Here is a 16,770-nt window from a genome sequence, read left to right on the forward strand (position 1 = left end):
AAGAGGGAAGCCGAGAGAACTCCCAGCGGTTGTCTCTGAAGTAGTCGCCACACTGAAGTGACACCGGCTCAGCTCGGGGCAGTTTGGCACAGGACATGTCCACGGTGCAGACTAAGCAGCCTCTCCGTTCACCCCAGGCCGAGCCCCCTTCCTGCTGTCCTCCCCTCCATGCCCCGGGCTCCCCTCTCTGCTGAGGCCCATGCGCGAGCACACCGACCTCGCTGGCCACCTCCCTGCATCCCGCATGCCCCCTCGGCATGTGGGGCTGAAATTCCCCTCGAGTGTTGGTAGAGGCCCTTCACGAGTACCGCTGGGTCCCGGGCCACATGCATGTGGCAGGAAGGGCTGGTAGCTCCCACTTGTCACCTCAGAGTGCAGAATGACATTAGGGTTGGCTGTAGGCTTCTGTTTATCTTGTCTTAGGACCCATAGTCTCATTTGATGAAGCGTTGAATGCTAAGAAATTTCCTCATAATTTGTAATCCATTTGCTTTATTAACCCCTTTCTGCCATGACTGCTGAGGAAATACTTTGCTCTTGCTATCCCTGTGTCATTGTACCAGAGTCATGTCCACACACATGCAGGGGCTCAGTGCTGAGATGTCAGTAACAGCCATGCCCCTGGAGGAGGCCTTCCCCGGGCCTCTCGCATGTCCTTGCTTGTTGACCTTTATTCAGTGAACTTTATTCACTGAGGCCACTGAACCCAGTCCTGCCTGAATGCTGGGGGCCTCACCAGGCCTTTGCTTTGCTCTTAGCAGGTAGGAATTCCCCCTGCTGGAGGTAAATGGTCACCACCAAGTTCGTGGGTATCTTCCCTTCTCTTCTTGGTATTTCATGCCCAATACCTGAAACTCACAAATGTGATGTTTATCGAAGGAATTCTTTCTCCCCCGGTCCTCTGATGTTTCTGTTTAAAATACGGAACCTGAGCCCTCCTCAGACCCCATGGGAGGGGCCTGCTCTCACTTTACATGTCTCCAGGTGAGCTGTGTGCACACTGCGTAATTGTAGATGTGGGGTACGGCAGGTGGTCGCACCTGGCAGTCTGTTTTCTTGCCCACCCTGACACCGTATGCCAGGAGTCCTGCTGGCTGCGCCCTGCAGCTGCTGTCCTGAGTTCCAGAGCTCCCTTCCATCGCACCCGCCTTCCAACCAAGGCGCCTGGCTCCCCCCGTCTTTCCCTCACATCGAGACAGCAGGCAGATTTCAAATCGCTTGTCAGAACTTGGGATTCATGGTGGGGACAGGAAGGCAGACCTGAGAGTGAGATAAATAGCCAGATGGTGGTGCTCTCCAGGAAGGAAATTGCATGAAAGTATTTTTAAGCACTTGTGCACACACACGTGTACATTTTTCTTACCAGCATCCTCTCCTCTCCCTCCCTCTTGGTGATTGGGCGATCCTCAGGTGGGCAGAGCAGGTGCCAGCTTGAGGGCTTGGCACGTGCCAACCAGCTATCCTCCACAGTCCCCACATTCAGCGATCTGCAGTGTGACAGGGCACCTGCCATGCCAGGTCCTAGCAAAGGCAAGGGTGAGCCTTCATGGACCTGGAGGGAGCGGCTCTCAGCGCTGGGGTGCAGCCAGGCCGTCGGCTGGAAGTCGAGGACACCCGGGGTGCATTCGCGGAGTCCAGCTCTTCCTCAGGGTCCATCAGAGGCCTTAGCGAATAATGAAGGAATGGTTAGGAGCATAGTTTCCACATTCTAATAGCCTTCTTTGAACAAATATAGGGAACAGTTGCCATGAAATGTGGAATATGTTAGCAGGAGCTAAATCCCGATTTGCGTGTTGTGACAAAGCTGGCGTCATTTGTTCCGCACAGCATTTCCATAGGCACCGTTGGCGCTCTTTGTGTAGGGGTTGCCCTGAGCATGTCACCGTTAACAACCCTTAAAACAAATGTGCTCATGCAATAACGTGTGTAACGTTTCATGAAAGAAGCCTGAGGAAGACTTCACCGCCTTCGTGCTGTAGGATTGAGCTGTCGTGGTTGTTCTGTTAAGTTTTTAGTCTTGGCTCGGTGGCGTGCCTGGGGTCCTGGCCGGGCAACATTTCGGGCGAGACATGGTGAAGGCAGCTGTGGCTGTGGGTATTCAGTGTGCTTTTCTGATGCTTGAATCTCGGACTTTTTCTCTCCGTGGCGTCCCTGGCAGGTGCAGGGTGGCTGTGCCTGGAGCCACCACCAGCTCTCAGGGGAGGGGCTGGATCCAGCCGCTAAGCTCCAGCCGTGTTCTTTGACAGACGTGTTCCAATGAATAGCCCCTTGTGTGTCCCCATTATCGATTCAGGACCTTATTGGCAGGCACAAGGCGTCAGGCTCAGGTGGGCTGCCACGTGCAGTGGCCTGCGGTGGCCTCCGGCCACAAGTGCTGGCATCCCAGGTCACGTGCTCAGGCCTGCAGCTGCTCCAGCAGGTTTGCTCCCACACGTGTCCCTTAGTCCTTGGGTATGGCACACTGCCCGGCAGCTGGCAATGCAGTCTGTTATCGTGTCTGATTTTGTAATCTACATAAATCACGCTATCTGGGAAAGGCTAACTACAGAATTTTTAAATAACTTACTTTATTGTAAAATTTAGAAAATAAAAGCAAAGGAAAAAAATGAACTATTTTTAGCTATTAGCTGCACAGTTAAGTAAATCGATAACGTTTCAAAACCCTAAGATTGAATTTCTACATATGCAGAGCTGGGAAGAAAAACTGGATCTCAGCCCCAGGTTTGCCTCCCATCACCTCTCGGGTTCAGAGGTTCCCTCTTGCTGGCCGCTGCCTTAGGGGTGTCAGTAGCTTCAGTACTTTCTGTGCCCTGGGAAGATTCCCAGCGAAGAGTCCCCGAGTCCCTGGTCCGTCAGCCCTGCAATGCAGACGGGTCGGATGGGAGCACGAATGGGGTGCGGGAGCCCAGGGGTCTGAGTCTCTGCCAAGGTGGCCCCCAGCTATATCAGGAGGAGGTGCGTTCTCCCTCTGTCTGTCTGTCCTCTTCGCTCGCCCTCTGTCCTCTTCGGTGCCATGTTCTACCCTGAACCCAGATTGAGGTACCCGCAGCTGATCGCCTGTTCTAATGGCATTTACATACTTTTGCATCAGTGAGAAATTTTGTGGTAAACTTTTGGAGATCTGTTGACATGAAAGTGCAGGCGTAGCTTCGTCGCCCCTCTTTTCAGTTATTACCAAATTTACTCAACATTATTCTGGTTTGGACAATTCGGTAAGGTGAGAAAATAAATATGAGGTGTATCTTTTTGAGTCAAAGTGATCACATGTTTACGTTCACGGATACGGTTATGTTAACTCTTAGAGAATTGCATAAAATTCAATTAGTGAGAATTTATCACAAAACAAATAAGATAAATAAACAAAAACAAGTTCTTCTGTACTGGGGTGATGCTCCCTTTGAAAATAGAATGGAAACTATGGCCATAAAATTGAGGAATAAGAAAATTCAACTGAAAGAAAACAGAAATCTTTACTGAAAAACGTAAAATAAAACTAAACCCGGTCAGAGGATGCTGTGTGGTCCCGACCGCCCTGGCGTAGCCCCTGAATCGTGGGCGCATGTCGGTCGCGTGTGCTTGCACACTTGTGGGTGAGGACAGCTCCCGGTCCTCATCCCGTCAGGGCCCGTCCTGCAGCGCAGCCCGCGGAGAGCCGGCCACGCGTGCTCGGGGATCAGCAGGGACAGAAAAGGCTCTGGGAGCCGTTTGGGAGTCAGGCAGCACCCCGGTATCTCTCCTGGCCCTGCCTCGTCCTAGGCTCAGGGCTCCTGACCCCTAGGACACAACACGGCCAAGCTGCCTCTATGTCCAGTTGTTTGTTGTTTGTCTCCCTACGTGAGGTTTCCTTGGTGTGGCCGTGCTGCGAAGTAACATGTGGCCTTGTCCCTACAGGAAGAAGAAGGCGAGGAAGGGGATATGTCCTCTGCCCCCCCGGGCACTAGTCACAAGCTGCCTTCGGCCCCCGCCTGGCACCACTTCCCACCCCGCTACTCAGACGTGGGCTGCTCAGGGCTGCGGGACGCGCACGAGGAGAATCCCGAGAGCATCCTGGACGAGCACGTGCAGCGCGTCATGAGGACGCCCGGCTGCCAGTCGCCGGGGCCGGGCCACCGCTCCCCTGACAGCGCACACATGCCGAAGCTGTCGGGGGTGCTGGGCACTGCAGCCCTGGGACACGGGAAGCACGTGCCCAAGTCGGGGGCGAAGCTGGAAGCGGTCGGTCTGCACGTCCACAGGCACAGCCACCACCACAGTCACCACGGTATGGCCAGGCCCAAGGAGCCGGCTGAGGCCGAGGCCCCCCGCCGGACGCAGAGCAGCTTCGCGTGGGGCGTGGAGCTGCACAGCCACACGGGCAAGCCCCGAAGCCACCTGGAGAGCGTGGGTGCTGCCCCCAATGCCAGCGACAGCCTGGCCCACAGGTGAGTGTCAGCGGTGGTCGGAGCTGTGCTTTGAGATCGGGGCTGCGGGTTCTTCGCCCCTGGGCTTGTGTCTCTGAGGGGCACGTGTCTTCCCAGGGAGGAAGGGGTCACCATGAGAGGCCGTGTCTCCTACGGATTCTGTCCAGTGTTCTAGGCCAGAATTCCCCTTTAAAAGTCTTTAGACCAAGGTCAGCTGCGGAGGCTGCAGGCTTGTGGTGGTCAGGGGCTCAGGCGCCAGGCTTCTGCTTGGGCTGGCGGGCTGGCTCGGGCTCCAGCCTGGAAGGGTGGTTGGATGAAGACCCATTTCAGAGGGCAGTGTCGGGGAGCTGGGGTGGCCAGGCTCTGCGTGCCTCCGCCAGGCAGGTGCCCCGGGCTGGGCCAGTGCTGCAGCTGACCCTTAGCGCTAGCCTTCCCAGCCTGTGCTGCCTGGACTCCTTCTTTCATTTCCTGCTGTGGAGCCACCGGAAACAACCCCAGACAACCCCAGAGCCCGTAAAACACACCACTTTGCCAAGGACTCCAAGTTCAGGGAGCCATCGGGGGCGGAGCACAGGTGGCCAGCCGTCCAGTGACGAGCCAGGTAAAGTCAGTGGGTGACTCCCCGGTCTTGGCTTTTGCAGCGGGAAGGCCGGCACGACCTCCAAACGAAATGCCAAGAAGGCCGAGTCGGGGAAGAGTGGCAGCGCCGAGGTGCCCGGCTCATCGGAGGACGCAGAGAAGAACCAGAAGATCATGCAGTGGATCATTGAGGGGGAGAAGGAGATCAGCCGGCACCGGAAGGCCGGCCACGGGTAAGTGGCGCCGGTGCCAGCGCCGGCCGGCTCGAGAGCTGCCCTCCCAGGGTCCTGTGTGGCGTGGCATGGCCCCACCCACCGTCTTACTGCAAACCATGTGCAGTGGAAGCAAGAATTCAGAGGAATCAGGTCCAGCCCATCGCAGCGTGGGCCTGTTGACGCCTCCCTGTGTGGATCGGGTGGGGTGGGGTCCTGGACGCAGCTGCAGTGTCCTGGGCAGCAGTGCCCTCCGGTGAGGTCAGTCTGAAGTCACCGTGCCCCTCTCTCTGTGAGCTCCTCTTCCTGCTGCCCCCGCGGCGCGGAGGTGGCTGCTGTCACACAGCTGCTCCCATGAGATGAGGTGATTTGTAGGGTGGCGACGCTTCCATGTGAGAATGACCACAGGCACCGCGGCAGCAGACGGGGCTGTGGGAGGCGTCTTGTGTGTGCACCTGGTCGTCCCCTCAGGGTCGGTGGGGGAAGGGGCTCGTTTAATCTGCGTCCCTCCGAGCTCTGGGTGGCCGCACAGGGCCAGAGGCAGCTCTGGGAGTCTGGAACCACGCCGCCCCAGACAAGCCCACTGCCCTGCTTGCTCAGTCCATTATAGGGTGGACGGGGTCGGCTTAGATGGAGCTGGGCCCGAAGCAGTGACACCTAGGGACCAACAGGCCTGGCACTGGTGGCATCTGCCCATCAGTGGGCGGGCCGTCCCTCCTTGCTCAGCCTCAGACTTCCCTGACCTTGGGAAAAGCCCCCCACCAGTGTCCAGACCCCTTTGCAGCCACACAGCTTGTCCTGGTGAGGGCTTCTCTTGAGGAGCCGCTCTCCTGTCCTGCTTGCGGTGAGGTCGATTCTCGGCTTTTCTGGATCTCTCTCTTGTGGGTTTTCACAAGGAATGGGTCTGTCCTGTCTGGTCGTCCCACCCCAAACAGGATTTCTGTGGCTGAGGAGTAAGAGGCATGTCTACAAGTAGCTTCCCAGGTTCGGAGGCTCCTGCTGTCAGCTGGGCTTCTTTAATTTATGGTCTTCAGTGTCCACCAGACCCTCTGGCTTCTGCCCTTGTTCTTACATAAGACAGGTCAGATGGGGGCGGGGGACAGGGAGTGAGGGGTGGGGAAATGGGGGTGTAGGAGACTGGAGGGGGCAGCGTTGGGGGCAGGGAGATGGGGCTGGCTTTGGGGGGCATTTTAGGAGAAAGAGCCCACTCCCCCCACGGTACCTTTCCTTGGGCAGTTCTTGCGTCACGAGAGCACTGGGCCAGCCACCTTCCCAGGGGGACCTCGGGTTTCCTCATCTCTGCTCCTGGTACTGAGACCCACTTTCTAACTGTAGCTGAGAGAAACTGACGTTTTCACTCACATTCCACCCAGCAGTTGAGTAATGGCTGTGGCACAAGTATAAAGCAAATTCTTAGTATTTAACCAAAGGGAAAGGCATGATACCACATCGAGGGGAAAAATTAGGAAAAATTGTGTATAGTTATGCAGAGTGTGTTAAGTATTTTTAATAGGAAAAGAAATAGACCAATGTTCTGAGATTGGCTATTTCTAAATTAGGATATTATGGATTATTTATATTTTTTTCTTTGAATTTCCTATGTATTTCGGATTTTTCATAAAGAGCATTTACTTTGATATCAAAGCATTTTTTTAAGTAGTAAACTTTTTTTTAAAACAGACTTTGTATAGGATATGATTTATATTTCAATAAAGCTATTAAAAATAAGTTACAAAAAAAGAAGTATGTGAGCAAGGAATGCCGGTGTCACGCGGGAGAGGAGGAAATTGCTGACGTTCACATGGCTTCCGTGGCCAGGGCACACCTGCCCCAGGTGTCAGGGCCGCACGTGCCTCTGCTGGCTCTGCCCGGCTCCTGGTGCCTGCCTGTGGCCGGGGGTTCATTTGCTGCCATATCTGTTCTCTTGCTCCCAAGGTCTTCTGGGGTGAAGAAGCAGCAGACTCACGAGAGCTCCAGGCCCTTGTCCATAGAACGTCCTGGGGCCGTGCACCCCTGGGTCAGCGCGCAGCTCCGCAACTCTGTCCAGCCTTCCCACCTCTTCATTCAGGACCCCACAATGCCCCCCAACCCGGCCCCCAACCCTCTGACACAGCTGGAGGAAGCCCGGAGGCGTCTGGAGGAGGAAGAGAAGAGAGCCAGCAAGGTGCCCTCGAAGCAGAGGTACGGGGGACAGAGGAGGGCCGGTGCCCATCCAGGACCCTCCAGGTGCCATGGCTCTGCTTTGGGGTGGAGCTCCCCAATGCCTGAGGTTCACACGTAGAACCACGCTGGGCGCCCCACAGCGTCCCGGGCTCCTCCTTCCACACGGCCCTGCTGGGCGACCAAGGCCTAGGGGGGCAGGCGGTCATTACACTGCCCGGGGAAGGCGAGCGTGCCCTTCCCCTGGTCACGCCTGTTCTGCTTGTGAGCGTGCACTCGCCCCGGCCTTCGGGGGAGGCTGTGGGGTTCCCTCCATGGCGTGGAACTGCTGGAGGTCACTCAGTTGGGCCACCACTAGCTGCTGTGCAGGCTGAGCTCAGAGAGGTTGGTTCCGGAGGTCCTAGCCGCCTCCCTTCACAGCTACACGAAGGGGAGCCCTAAACGGTGCCTGCTGCCACTGTGGCCTCAGGCCAGGCCTTTGTCTCTCCCCGTGGGGAACAGGGAGACCACCCACTTGTGGGTGGCAGGCCTTCTCCCCAGCCCTAAGTGTGGCTTCCCTGAGCCTTTCAGCTGGGCCTTGAGGTCCCTTGTCCCTGACATGCTGATTCATTGGAACCCGCAGGCAGTCAGGGTCTCTGAGGGGCCGGGAATCTAGTTCTTACGGGCCTGGCATCGCGGCCAGTTTCTCAGACGTTCCCGGTTCCCCTCACCAAGTCTTCGGTCATCTGGGGTCCGGCCTGCTTCCCGTGGGCCTCCCTGTGTGGGGAGCCTTGTTGCTGTGGGGAAGACGAAGTCAGGGTGTGGGCTCGGCCCAGCGTGCATCTCGTCGGGCACAGCTGGGGGCCCGAGTGTATCCCCCGGTCACTGAAAGTGACCATGTTTCCAGCCCACTGTCTTACCTCGTGGTCTTGTTCACGCAGCGTAGAGCCAGGCGGCTGCAGGAGGCCTGTGACCTGGCGGCAGGAGGGCAGTGGAGGGCAGCCTGGGGAGGGGCCGGGGCACAAGGGCAGGAGCTCTTCTGCCAGGAGCTTCCTGGGACTTCGCGTTTGCCTCGATCTCTTTGGGGCAGGGCTCGCGTCCCCTCTTCTCGACAGTACCCAGCGGGCCCCTCACAACAGTGTGTTTTGTTTTAAGCCACCTGTGGGGTTTCGGCCAGTGACTGGCGTCTGCATGTGTCATGGGTCCAGGGCTCTTTGAAAACGTCCACAGAGCAAAGGTCTGGAGGCGGCAGTGGGGGTGCTGGACCTCCCCACACTCCTCGTGGGGTGACCCCCACCAGGGCAGTCAGAGCAGAAATCACTCTAAGAGCCGCACAGCGCATGCCCAGGGTGGATGGCCACTTGGAGGGGAGCCGCTGGGCAGTGAGCCCCGGGGCAGGACTGGCCGCTGCCAGCAGAGCAGTGACCGCGCTCCAGGACCTGGGCTTGTGTCAGAGCGCCAAGTGGGAAGAGCCGCGCCCCCAGGGAGGAGGCCACAGGCAGGTCCCCTTGCGTGTGGATGAAGTGACAGGATCCTAGCACCTCACATGAGGGTTTCCCCAAGTGTGTGCCAGGGAGCCCGAGGGCTCTGGCCGAACGAGCCATCAGGGACCTGGGAACGATGCAGGCAGCTTCCGTTTCTTGGCTGGTCCTGGCAGCTCCACCACCCAGGAGGGGGTTTGGTATCTTGCCCGTCTCACACAGTGGGAGCCTGGCGTGATGCTGATGGACCCTCTTGAGGAGTCCCTGCTCCGCCCGCTGTCTGTCACCTCGTTGTCACCTAGGAGTGGAGGCGGTCCTGCCCCAGGCCTGCGGGGCTCACTGACGCGGTTGTTCCCTAGGTATGTGCAGGAGGTCATCCAGCGCGGGCGCTCTTGCGTCAGGCCGGCGTGCACGCCCATGCTGAGCGTGGTGCCAGCGGTGTCCGACATGGAGCTCTCCGAGACAGAGTACGTGCGCCCCCGCGGGCCTTCCCGCACTGCCCACCCAGCCCTCGCTGTGGGCCAGGCCTCGAGGAGCAGCTGCTGTTCCGAGGGCGGGAGCCTGGGCATCGCACGGGAAGAGCTGGGGCTGCCAGCTGCCCACAGGCCTTTCCTTCCTGTCTCTCCATCAACGGGGACACTGACCGTCCACGTGGTGACAAATGACCAACAGGCCAGAGAGGAGGTCTGCTCTGCCTCCTCCACTCTGACCACACATCCCGCCTTCTTTCACTTTCCCGAGCTTTCCAGCCGGGCCTTGGGACGTCACAGGGTCAGGGCTGCAGCCGTGATTCCCCTGACATGCTGCCGACTGGAGGCGTCAGCACCTGTGGTGCGTGTGTGCCCGGCGCTGTGCGTACAGCGAGCCTGGCTTTGTGCTCACGTTGGATGTATCTGCTCCCAGGCACACGTGGAACAGGGTGGTTGTTTAGGGACCAACAGGCCATATGCAGACAATGGTGGCCACCTCCTCATCCCTGCACTTCTGCTCGAGACAGAGCAGAAGGGGGTCCCCCACCTCAGCCCTCACCAGGCTCACCTCAGACGTCAGCCAGCTCAGAGCTTCGCTACCCAGTCACTGCTTCCCTTCTGTGGAGAACAGGCCCACTCAGGACCCCCCAGCTGGACTCCCGGAACAAGTGGGGTTTGAGGTTGCAGGACTAAGGGAAGGAAAGCAGGCGTCAGGGAGCCTGGCTCGAGTGCACAGCCACGCAGATGAGGTGACTGCACGGTGTGTGCCAAGGAGCACCAGGGCCGGGAGGGTCCCCAGTGAGCTCACATGGCCTTCCTGGCATGACGCTGGCACAGGAAGCTTCCTGCCTCGCCTCGCTGGCGGGGACAAGGGCTGTACCCACATGTACCCAGACTCCTCCAGAGCAGTCGCAGGGACCAGGGACGCTGGGGAACAGAGGGAGTACTGCCTGTCCCAGAAAGAGCTGCTGTTCAGCGCCCATCAGGATGGGGGCTGATCCCACCTGGGCAGAAAGGAGAGGGTGTTGGCCTCACACCGCTCTCTGGAAGTCTGGCTGGCCGCTGCCTCTGGTCTCTGGACAGGTTCTCTGCTATAGGGCAGGTCCATTTCAAGATCCATCACAGTTCTGTTTGGCCAATCCCTGGCCTTCAGATGTTTTTAAAATTTGAGGCTGTAGGGTTTACTAAGGTACAAATAGTAGCCAGTCTAGAGGCGGGGGCTGCATTGGTTCCAGTGGCCCGGCCACCTTGAAAGCGAGGTGGAGGGATCCACCGTGGGTTCCAGCCCTGAGAAGCCTGTCTGCCCACTTTCATGTGTTCTGGGTCAGGGTGCTACCTGCCGGCCAGCTCAGGCCTCAGTGAGACCCGGGGCTTTCCAGTAGGCAGAGGAGGGCAGCGGGCAAGCCCAGGCACTGTGCAGTGTGGGGCAGACGGGGTGGGAGATGAGCGGGCGTCACACTGTGTGCCTTGGTGCGTGGGTTTGCTGCAGAGCTGGAGCCCTGGGTTGAACCAGTGTGCGTGGCGAGGGCCCCGGGAGTTGGATGGCACTGTGCAGGTGGGGTGGGCGCAGGGACTTGTGGATGCAGGACGTTTCTGAGTGAACTGCCACTCACCCCTGCAGGCCCTGCCCCGTCGTTTACTGGGGAGCCCAAGGCTTGAGGCCCCTGTGGGGTGCCCCGTGGAACCCTGAGCCCAGCAATCACTGCTGCGTCTTTGCCTCCAGGATGAAATCACAGAGGAAAGCGGGAGGCGGGAGCACCCAGACGTGTGACAGCATCGTCGTGGCCTACTACTTCTGCGGGGAGCCCATCCCCTACCGGACCCTGGTGAGGGGCCGTGCCGTCACCCTGGGCCAGTTCAAGGAGCTGCTTACCAAGAAAGGCAACTACAGGTAAGAGTGAAGGGCTGGGGTCTGTGGTCGCAGGCACCCTGCCCAGAAGACAGTGTGTGTCCTGTTCCGCCCTGTTCTCATCTCATCTGATCCCTGTTCCCCCCCTTACTCACCCAACCCTGAGCTGCTAGCGGGAACCTCTGGATGTGTGAGGCGTGGGCGGCCTTGGGGCTCCCAGCCCGAACTCCCAGTGCCATGACTGAGGCCTCCAGGCTTCCAAGGGGTCTGGACAGTCGTTGCTTTAAAGGTGGCGGAACAGGCCCAAACACTGTGGTCTGTCGGTCCCCATACTGGTCTACCCTGGGTGGGCCTTGTTTCCAGCCTCCTAACTCAGCCATTTTTACCGGATGTGGAAGCCAGGGCTCCCCTTCCAAGGGTCCAGACCTCTTTCCCAGCGTCGGCTGTGGGCTGATTGGCCCTGCGATCCTGAGACCAGCCCCTGGAGGCTCCTGAGCGAGCACTGTAGGGGGAGCAGGGGGCAGATGAGGTCTCAGCTGGGGTCAGCCCACGGTGGCCTCCGGTGGGTGGTTTCCTCTAGCCGCTGAATGACGAGAAAGTGCCCTTGGGAGGATGTGGCCACTGGAGGAGGGCCTGGGTTCCATTGGCCTCTGCTGGGGCCTTAGTAGGGGCACATTACCCCGATGGAGATGACAGGCTCGGCCCTTAGGAAACAAACCCCAAACCTGCCCCTTGCTCCCCCATAGCACCTTAGAAGCCAGGGCAGGGGACCCCACACGAGGTCCGTGTGCTGTTCACTGTCAACTGTCTGGCAAATGGGCACCAGGAAGAACCAGCCTGTGTGCCCTGCATGTGCCTGGCGCGTGGCTGCCAAGTGCTGTGCATGTGTGGGAACCTGGGGCCACCCGGCTAGGAGGTTGGGAGACCCCAAGGGTGTGGGGGTGTGGGCAGGAGAGGAGTGGACAGGCCCTCATCTCTCGCACCCCCCCTCTCCCCCCCTCCCCCCAGATACTACTTCAAGAAAGTGAGTGACGAGTTTGACTGTGGAGTGGTGTTCGAGGAGGTTCGGGAAGACGAGGCCGTCCTGCCTGTCTTCGAGGAGAAGATCATTGGCAAAGTGGAGAAGGTGGACTGAGCGGCAGCCCCGCCTCTGCACCAGGCGGGGCCTGTGGCAGCAGGCGTGGGGGAGCCACTCCGGGAGCCAGGACGCGCCGTGCCGTGCCAGGTGCTCTCACGTGTGTGCCAACACACAGCTCCGGCGGGAGGCCAGGGGCTGCCCGCCCTGGAGCCGCCCTCCCCTTTGGTCTGTCTGTGTCCAGGTGAGCGGGGGTCCCGCTGAGTGGTCCCACAGGCGTCTGTCCGCTGCTGACGAAGAGGGGGCCATCCACTTTGCTCCCCGCAGCCATACTCTGAGACTCCACCCAGCAGGGAGCCCACCATGGGGCCACCACGATGACCCTCCCCAGCGGCCCCCTGCTGCTAACCATGGGCCCACCCCCTGACACCTCCCTGCCAGGGTGCTTACACCACAGGATCTGCTTCTGCCTCCTGGACTCGCCCGTCATACCCTGCCCTGGTCAGGCCCAGCCCAGGCCTGGCATACGGGGGCCTGGGGCAGGGGGGCTCTAAATTGTACATGTCACCGAGTGCCTTCAACACAGCTTGTCTCTTGCCTGCCACTGTGTGGACCCGGCGACGGGGCACCTGGGTGTCCCCTCTCCACCCTCAGTTTCCACAGCCCCGGCTCAGCGGGTCCGGGCCCCGCCTTTCTAAGGGCCCATGTAAATATGTACATTTCTCAGGCCAGGGCCAGCAGGGGGCTGCCCCAGCCCATTTTTCATGCGCTGACTTGTACAATTATCTTTTCAAAGGTACTTGGATAATAATGAAATAAAACCATTTTTGAACCTTCCCTCGCTGTGGAGTGTACCAGTCTTCTGTGGGTAGTGCCTGGCAGGTGGGTACGCCATCCTCGGCCAGCTTCTGGCACGAGTGGCCGGTCTCCTGTAGCCTGGCCTGGCTACTCAGCAGCAAAGGACGGGCTCGGGGGTGGGGTGCTTGTGGAGCCATGCCAGCTCTGGAGAGGGAGTGGCTAAAGCTGGCAGCAACAGCGTGTTCCCTCCCCCCTTTTCCTGCCCAGGTGGGGACCCAGACCCATACCCAAGCCAGGGATCCACTGAGCGCTGGGGGCAAGGGCTGGGCCCCATCCAATATGGAACGAGCCCCAGGAGGCTGAGGTTTGGCCAAAGCCAAGGGCCAGGGGGCCAGGCCTGCTCAAGAAACACACACAGTCCAGGACCAAAGCTCTTTATTCAGGGCCCACAGTCTCCCAGGCCCCGGAGGTGATGGCTCCCCACCCTGATGTGGGGGCGGCTACAGCTCTTCCTTGGGCTCCGAGGTGGAATTGGCTGGTGTCTCCTGGAAGGGGTCACAGAGGCGCAGCTGGAAGCTGTACCCTGAGCCCACCCCTGCCCACTCAGTCCCATGGTGGTGCTTCCCGAGGACTTATCCAGAGGCCTGGCACCTTGGGCAGAGGCACTCACCAGGGAGGGGGCTAAGGACTCTTCTTCCGTGGGCTCCTCTGCGGGCAGCTCACCCCCGTTGTCCAGGAACTTGGAGAAGGTCTCCAGGTCCCTGGCGCTATTGTATTCAATCACCTGAGGGGAGAGAGACAGGATGGTCTGGAGGACAGGCCCCAGCCAGGCCACGCCCTCTAAGGCCAGGCCACACCCACCCCAGCCTTGCACTCTGAGTCCACACCCCATCCCAGGGCCAGCCCTGAGGCCACACCCCAGGGGCCACACCCTCCAGGGCCACACCCCCTGGGGGGTCACACCCTCTGGGTCCGTGCCTCATCTCCACCTGCAGGACTCAGACCAAGGAAGATGGGGACCTGCCTCACCTTCCGACCTGGCCCTGCTGGGAAGTACTTGAGGGTGGGGAAGCCGTGCACAGTAAAGGCCTCCAGCTCGTTGGCTGTGGCATCCAGCTCAGCAATGACGATATCCTCATGGTCCTTGTACTTCTCGGCCAGCTCCTCCCAGGCCGGGGCCATCTCTTTGCAGTGGGTGCACCACGGGGCATCTAGGATGGCAGGCGTTGGCATGGCCAGCAGGGCCCCCTACCACCCACCCGCCCACTGTCCCCCACACTCCACACTCACAAAACTTGACAAACACATTCTTGGTTTCGTCAAAAGCCACCTGCTCGAAATTCTTTCCCACGAGGGTCTTGACCGGTCGCTGGTCCCAGTCGGGGGGGACCTCCTGGCTCAGGAGATAGGGCTGGGGAAAGCGGGGCAGGGCGCTTTGCCGGGGATCTCTCCTCCCACCTGCTCAGCCTGCTCCCACCCCACGCCCTGGGTGGATGACCCAGCACGGACCTTGACCTTGCCGCCCAGGACTGCGTGGCAGAAGGCGGTGACCGAGGCTGCAGTGAGCGGCCCACCGTCCGCAGGTTTGTACTTCTTGGTGGTCTCCATGTTGATGAAGCGCAGGGTGGGGGCCTCCTCGGCCTTCACCCCAAAGTACTGCAGCACGTGGCTGTTGTCGGCACCCACGTCCACCACCACGAACAGCACCTGCCGGCAGGGAGTCCACACTGTGCACTGCCTTTGCCACCACCCGTCCCCCTAGGCCAGCCAGTACCTGCCCCCGGAACGGGGGAGCCGCCTCCCTGAAGCCCGCCAGCAGCTCCTGATGCGGGGCCAGTGTCTGGTTGATGAACAGCAGCAGATGGTTGAGGATCTTGGCCGCAAAGATCTTAGGGGACGTCTGCAGGGGCAGGGCGGACTCGTGGGGCCAGCTCCTGTGGTCACCCTCCTACTCCCCCACCCCCACCCCACACCTGCCCCTGCACCTGCAGCCCCACTCACCTCGCTGTTGTACTCCGTGACCAGGTGCAGGCTGTGGGTGAGGAGGAAGTAGGACAGATCCCCCTGGTCCAGGCCCAGCTCCTCGTCCACTGGGAAGTCTGCCCGCCCCTCGTCAAACTGGACAACGTCAGGGGGGGTCAGCAGGAGCCGCAGCGCTGACCCGAACCCCCGCCTCAGCCCTCACCCCAGCACCGACCCACCTTCTTGAAGAGGACCACGGTGTCCTTGGTGAGGCCAAACTTCTGAAAGAGCTGCGGCCGGTCAGTGAGGCCAAAGGTCATGTCCAGAGCATCCTGGGCCAGGGCCAGGAAGGTAGCCACGTCCTCGTCCTGTAGGTCCTAAGGGGCCCACACCTGTGAGGCCAGCTGGGGCCACAGGCTCTGCTCCCCAGGCGTGGCCCCCTGGGCCACCAGCTCACCTGGAAGAAGCCGATGACCACCACATCCTGGGCATCTAGCAGGGCCTGCGTGCTCTCCTCATCCTCCAGCCGCGTGGCGCTGGAGCCCACCCGCCGCCTGAGCCACTCAGCAATGCCTTTGGCCTCCCGGGGGCCTGTGGAGAGTCCCCTCAGCGGGTCCAGCCCCTGCCTCACCCCACGCCACCCCACACACGCCTGCCCCCTCGCCCCCGCACCAGTGTACTCCTCCGAGTGTGTGCGGTTCCCGTCACGGAAGAACTTGAGCGTGGGGTACTCTGTTACAGCAAACTCCTTGGTCAGTTCTGGCTCCGCGGGCCCGTCCACTTTGGCCAGCCTGGTTTGGGCTGACTCTGCCGCCAGCAGGGCAGCCGCCTTGCTGTACTCTGGGGCCAGCGCCTTGCAGTGCCCACACCATGGGGCATCTGGGGGACAGGGCCGTGAGTGGCCTCTGGCCTCCACTGCCCCAGCTGCAGCCCCTGCCCCAGCCTGGCCAGAGCTGGCAGACCTTGGGGCCAGTCAGGTCCAGCACTGAGCCTGTCCTATCTACACCTCCCTCCTTCAGGGGCCCACTGGAGCCTCAGCCACCCCAAGCCTAAGCCCCAGAGACCAGACTACGGACACCCCTCAGCTGGGGGTGCAGCCGCCAGCACCACCCAGTGAGTTTGAGAAGAATCGTCAGGTGGCTGCTCCTGGAGGCCGGCCTGCCAGCCATATGCCACTCAGTGCCTGCTGAGACCTGCCAGCTCAGTGGCTTTTACATTAAAGGGTTGTTCAAAAGCCACATAAAAATATGCAAGGCCTGAGTTTGATCTGGCCCTTCACAGAAAGAGGGGTTCCCTCTGCACCTGTGCCTCCCCTCCCACCCGCTTAGGCTGGACCCCCAGGCCCAGCTCAGCCCCAGGGCTCTGCCTCAGGGGCCCTGTGGAGCCCCACAAAGGCCCCTCAAGTGCATAAGCCCCCAGGTCCACGGGGTGGGGGGGGTGGACCCACTGGGCGGCCCCTGTGGGTGCCCCTGCCCTGCTGACCCTGTGCACTCACAGAACTCCACCAGCAGGGCAGGGTGCTCCCGCAGGGCCAGGCCCAGGGTGTGCTGGTTCAGCACCAAGATCCCATCCTCCTCAGGGATCTCCTCCTCTGGGGGCTCCTCTGAGGGACCCCCGGGCCCTGGCTCTTGTCCCCGTGGGCCTGAGACCCCGAGCAGCAGCAGCAGCAGCACAAGCAGAAGCTGGCTGTCCATGGCAGTGCCAGGGCTCACGGGGCGGGGGCAGATAAGGGGGCTGGGGGCCAAACAGCTGCCGCCACGTGGCACCCAGGCCTGGTCACAGGGAAGATAAGGCCCCAAGGCTCC

General features: G+C 60.3%; 2 protein-coding genes across 3 annotated transcripts in view; one reads left to right on the plus strand and one right to left on the minus strand.

Moving 5' to 3' along the window:
* AXIN1 (axin 1) overlaps positions 1-13,042 on the plus strand; it is a 46,107-nt gene extending 33,065 nt beyond the window's left edge. Inside the window, exons 6-11 of one of the 2 annotated variants that reach the window (XM_019756229.2) lie at positions 3,892-4,421; positions 5,042-5,212; positions 7,127-7,372; positions 9,171-9,278; positions 11,005-11,172; positions 12,139-13,042. In XM_019756229.2, coding sequence (XP_019611788.2) covers positions 3,892-4,421; positions 5,042-5,212; positions 7,127-7,372; positions 9,171-9,278; positions 11,005-11,172; positions 12,139-12,265 — 1,350 coding nt within the window. In that variant the 3' untranslated portion in view covers positions 12,266-13,042. The remainder of the gene's footprint in view (positions 1-3,891; positions 4,422-5,041; positions 5,213-7,126; positions 7,373-9,170; positions 9,279-11,004; positions 11,173-12,138) is intronic. The other variant, XM_019756230.2, reaches the window with a different exon arrangement.
* Positions 13,043-13,421: 379 nt separating this feature from the next.
* Positions 13,422-16,676, minus strand: PDIA2 (protein disulfide isomerase family A member 2). The gene is made up of 11 exons (XM_019756175.2): positions 16,461-16,676; positions 15,638-15,844; positions 15,423-15,556; positions 15,205-15,342; positions 15,005-15,121; positions 14,778-14,903; positions 14,513-14,710; positions 14,294-14,414; positions 14,033-14,214; positions 13,674-13,787; positions 13,422-13,548 (listed from the first exon to the last, which is right to left on the minus strand). The coding sequence occupies exons 1-11, from the start codon at positions 16,657-16,659 to the stop codon at positions 13,504-13,506; spliced, it is 1,581 nt and encodes a 526-aa protein (XP_019611734.2). The 5' UTR covers positions 16,660-16,676; the 3' UTR covers positions 13,422-13,503.
* Between the last annotated feature and the right edge of the window lie 94 nt (positions 16,677-16,770).

The sequence above is a fragment of the Rhinolophus sinicus genome, linkage group LG18 (genome assembly GCF_036562045.2).
Source record: "Rhinolophus sinicus isolate RSC01 linkage group LG18, ASM3656204v1, whole genome shotgun sequence".
NCBI classification, from domain to species: domain Eukaryota; kingdom Metazoa; phylum Chordata; class Mammalia; order Chiroptera; family Rhinolophidae; genus Rhinolophus; species Rhinolophus sinicus.

What these genes read in the sequence shown, in the direction of transcription:
- PDIA2 (XM_019756175.2), bottom strand. Translation starts at nt 16,659, where the DNA reads ATGGACAGCCAGCTTCTGCTTGTGCTGCTGCTGCTGCTGCTCGGGGTC. An exon ending in CCGTGGTCCTCTTCAAGAAG is followed by an intron (nt 15,122 to 15,204) that starts GTGGGTCGGTGC and finishes GACGTTGTCCAG; the next exon opens with TTTGACGAGGGGCGGGCAGA. An exon ending in TCCTGGGCGGCAAGGTCAAG is followed by an intron (nt 14,415 to 14,512) that starts GTCCGTGCTGGG and finishes CGCTTTCCCCAG; the next exon opens with CCCTATCTCCTGAGCCAGGA.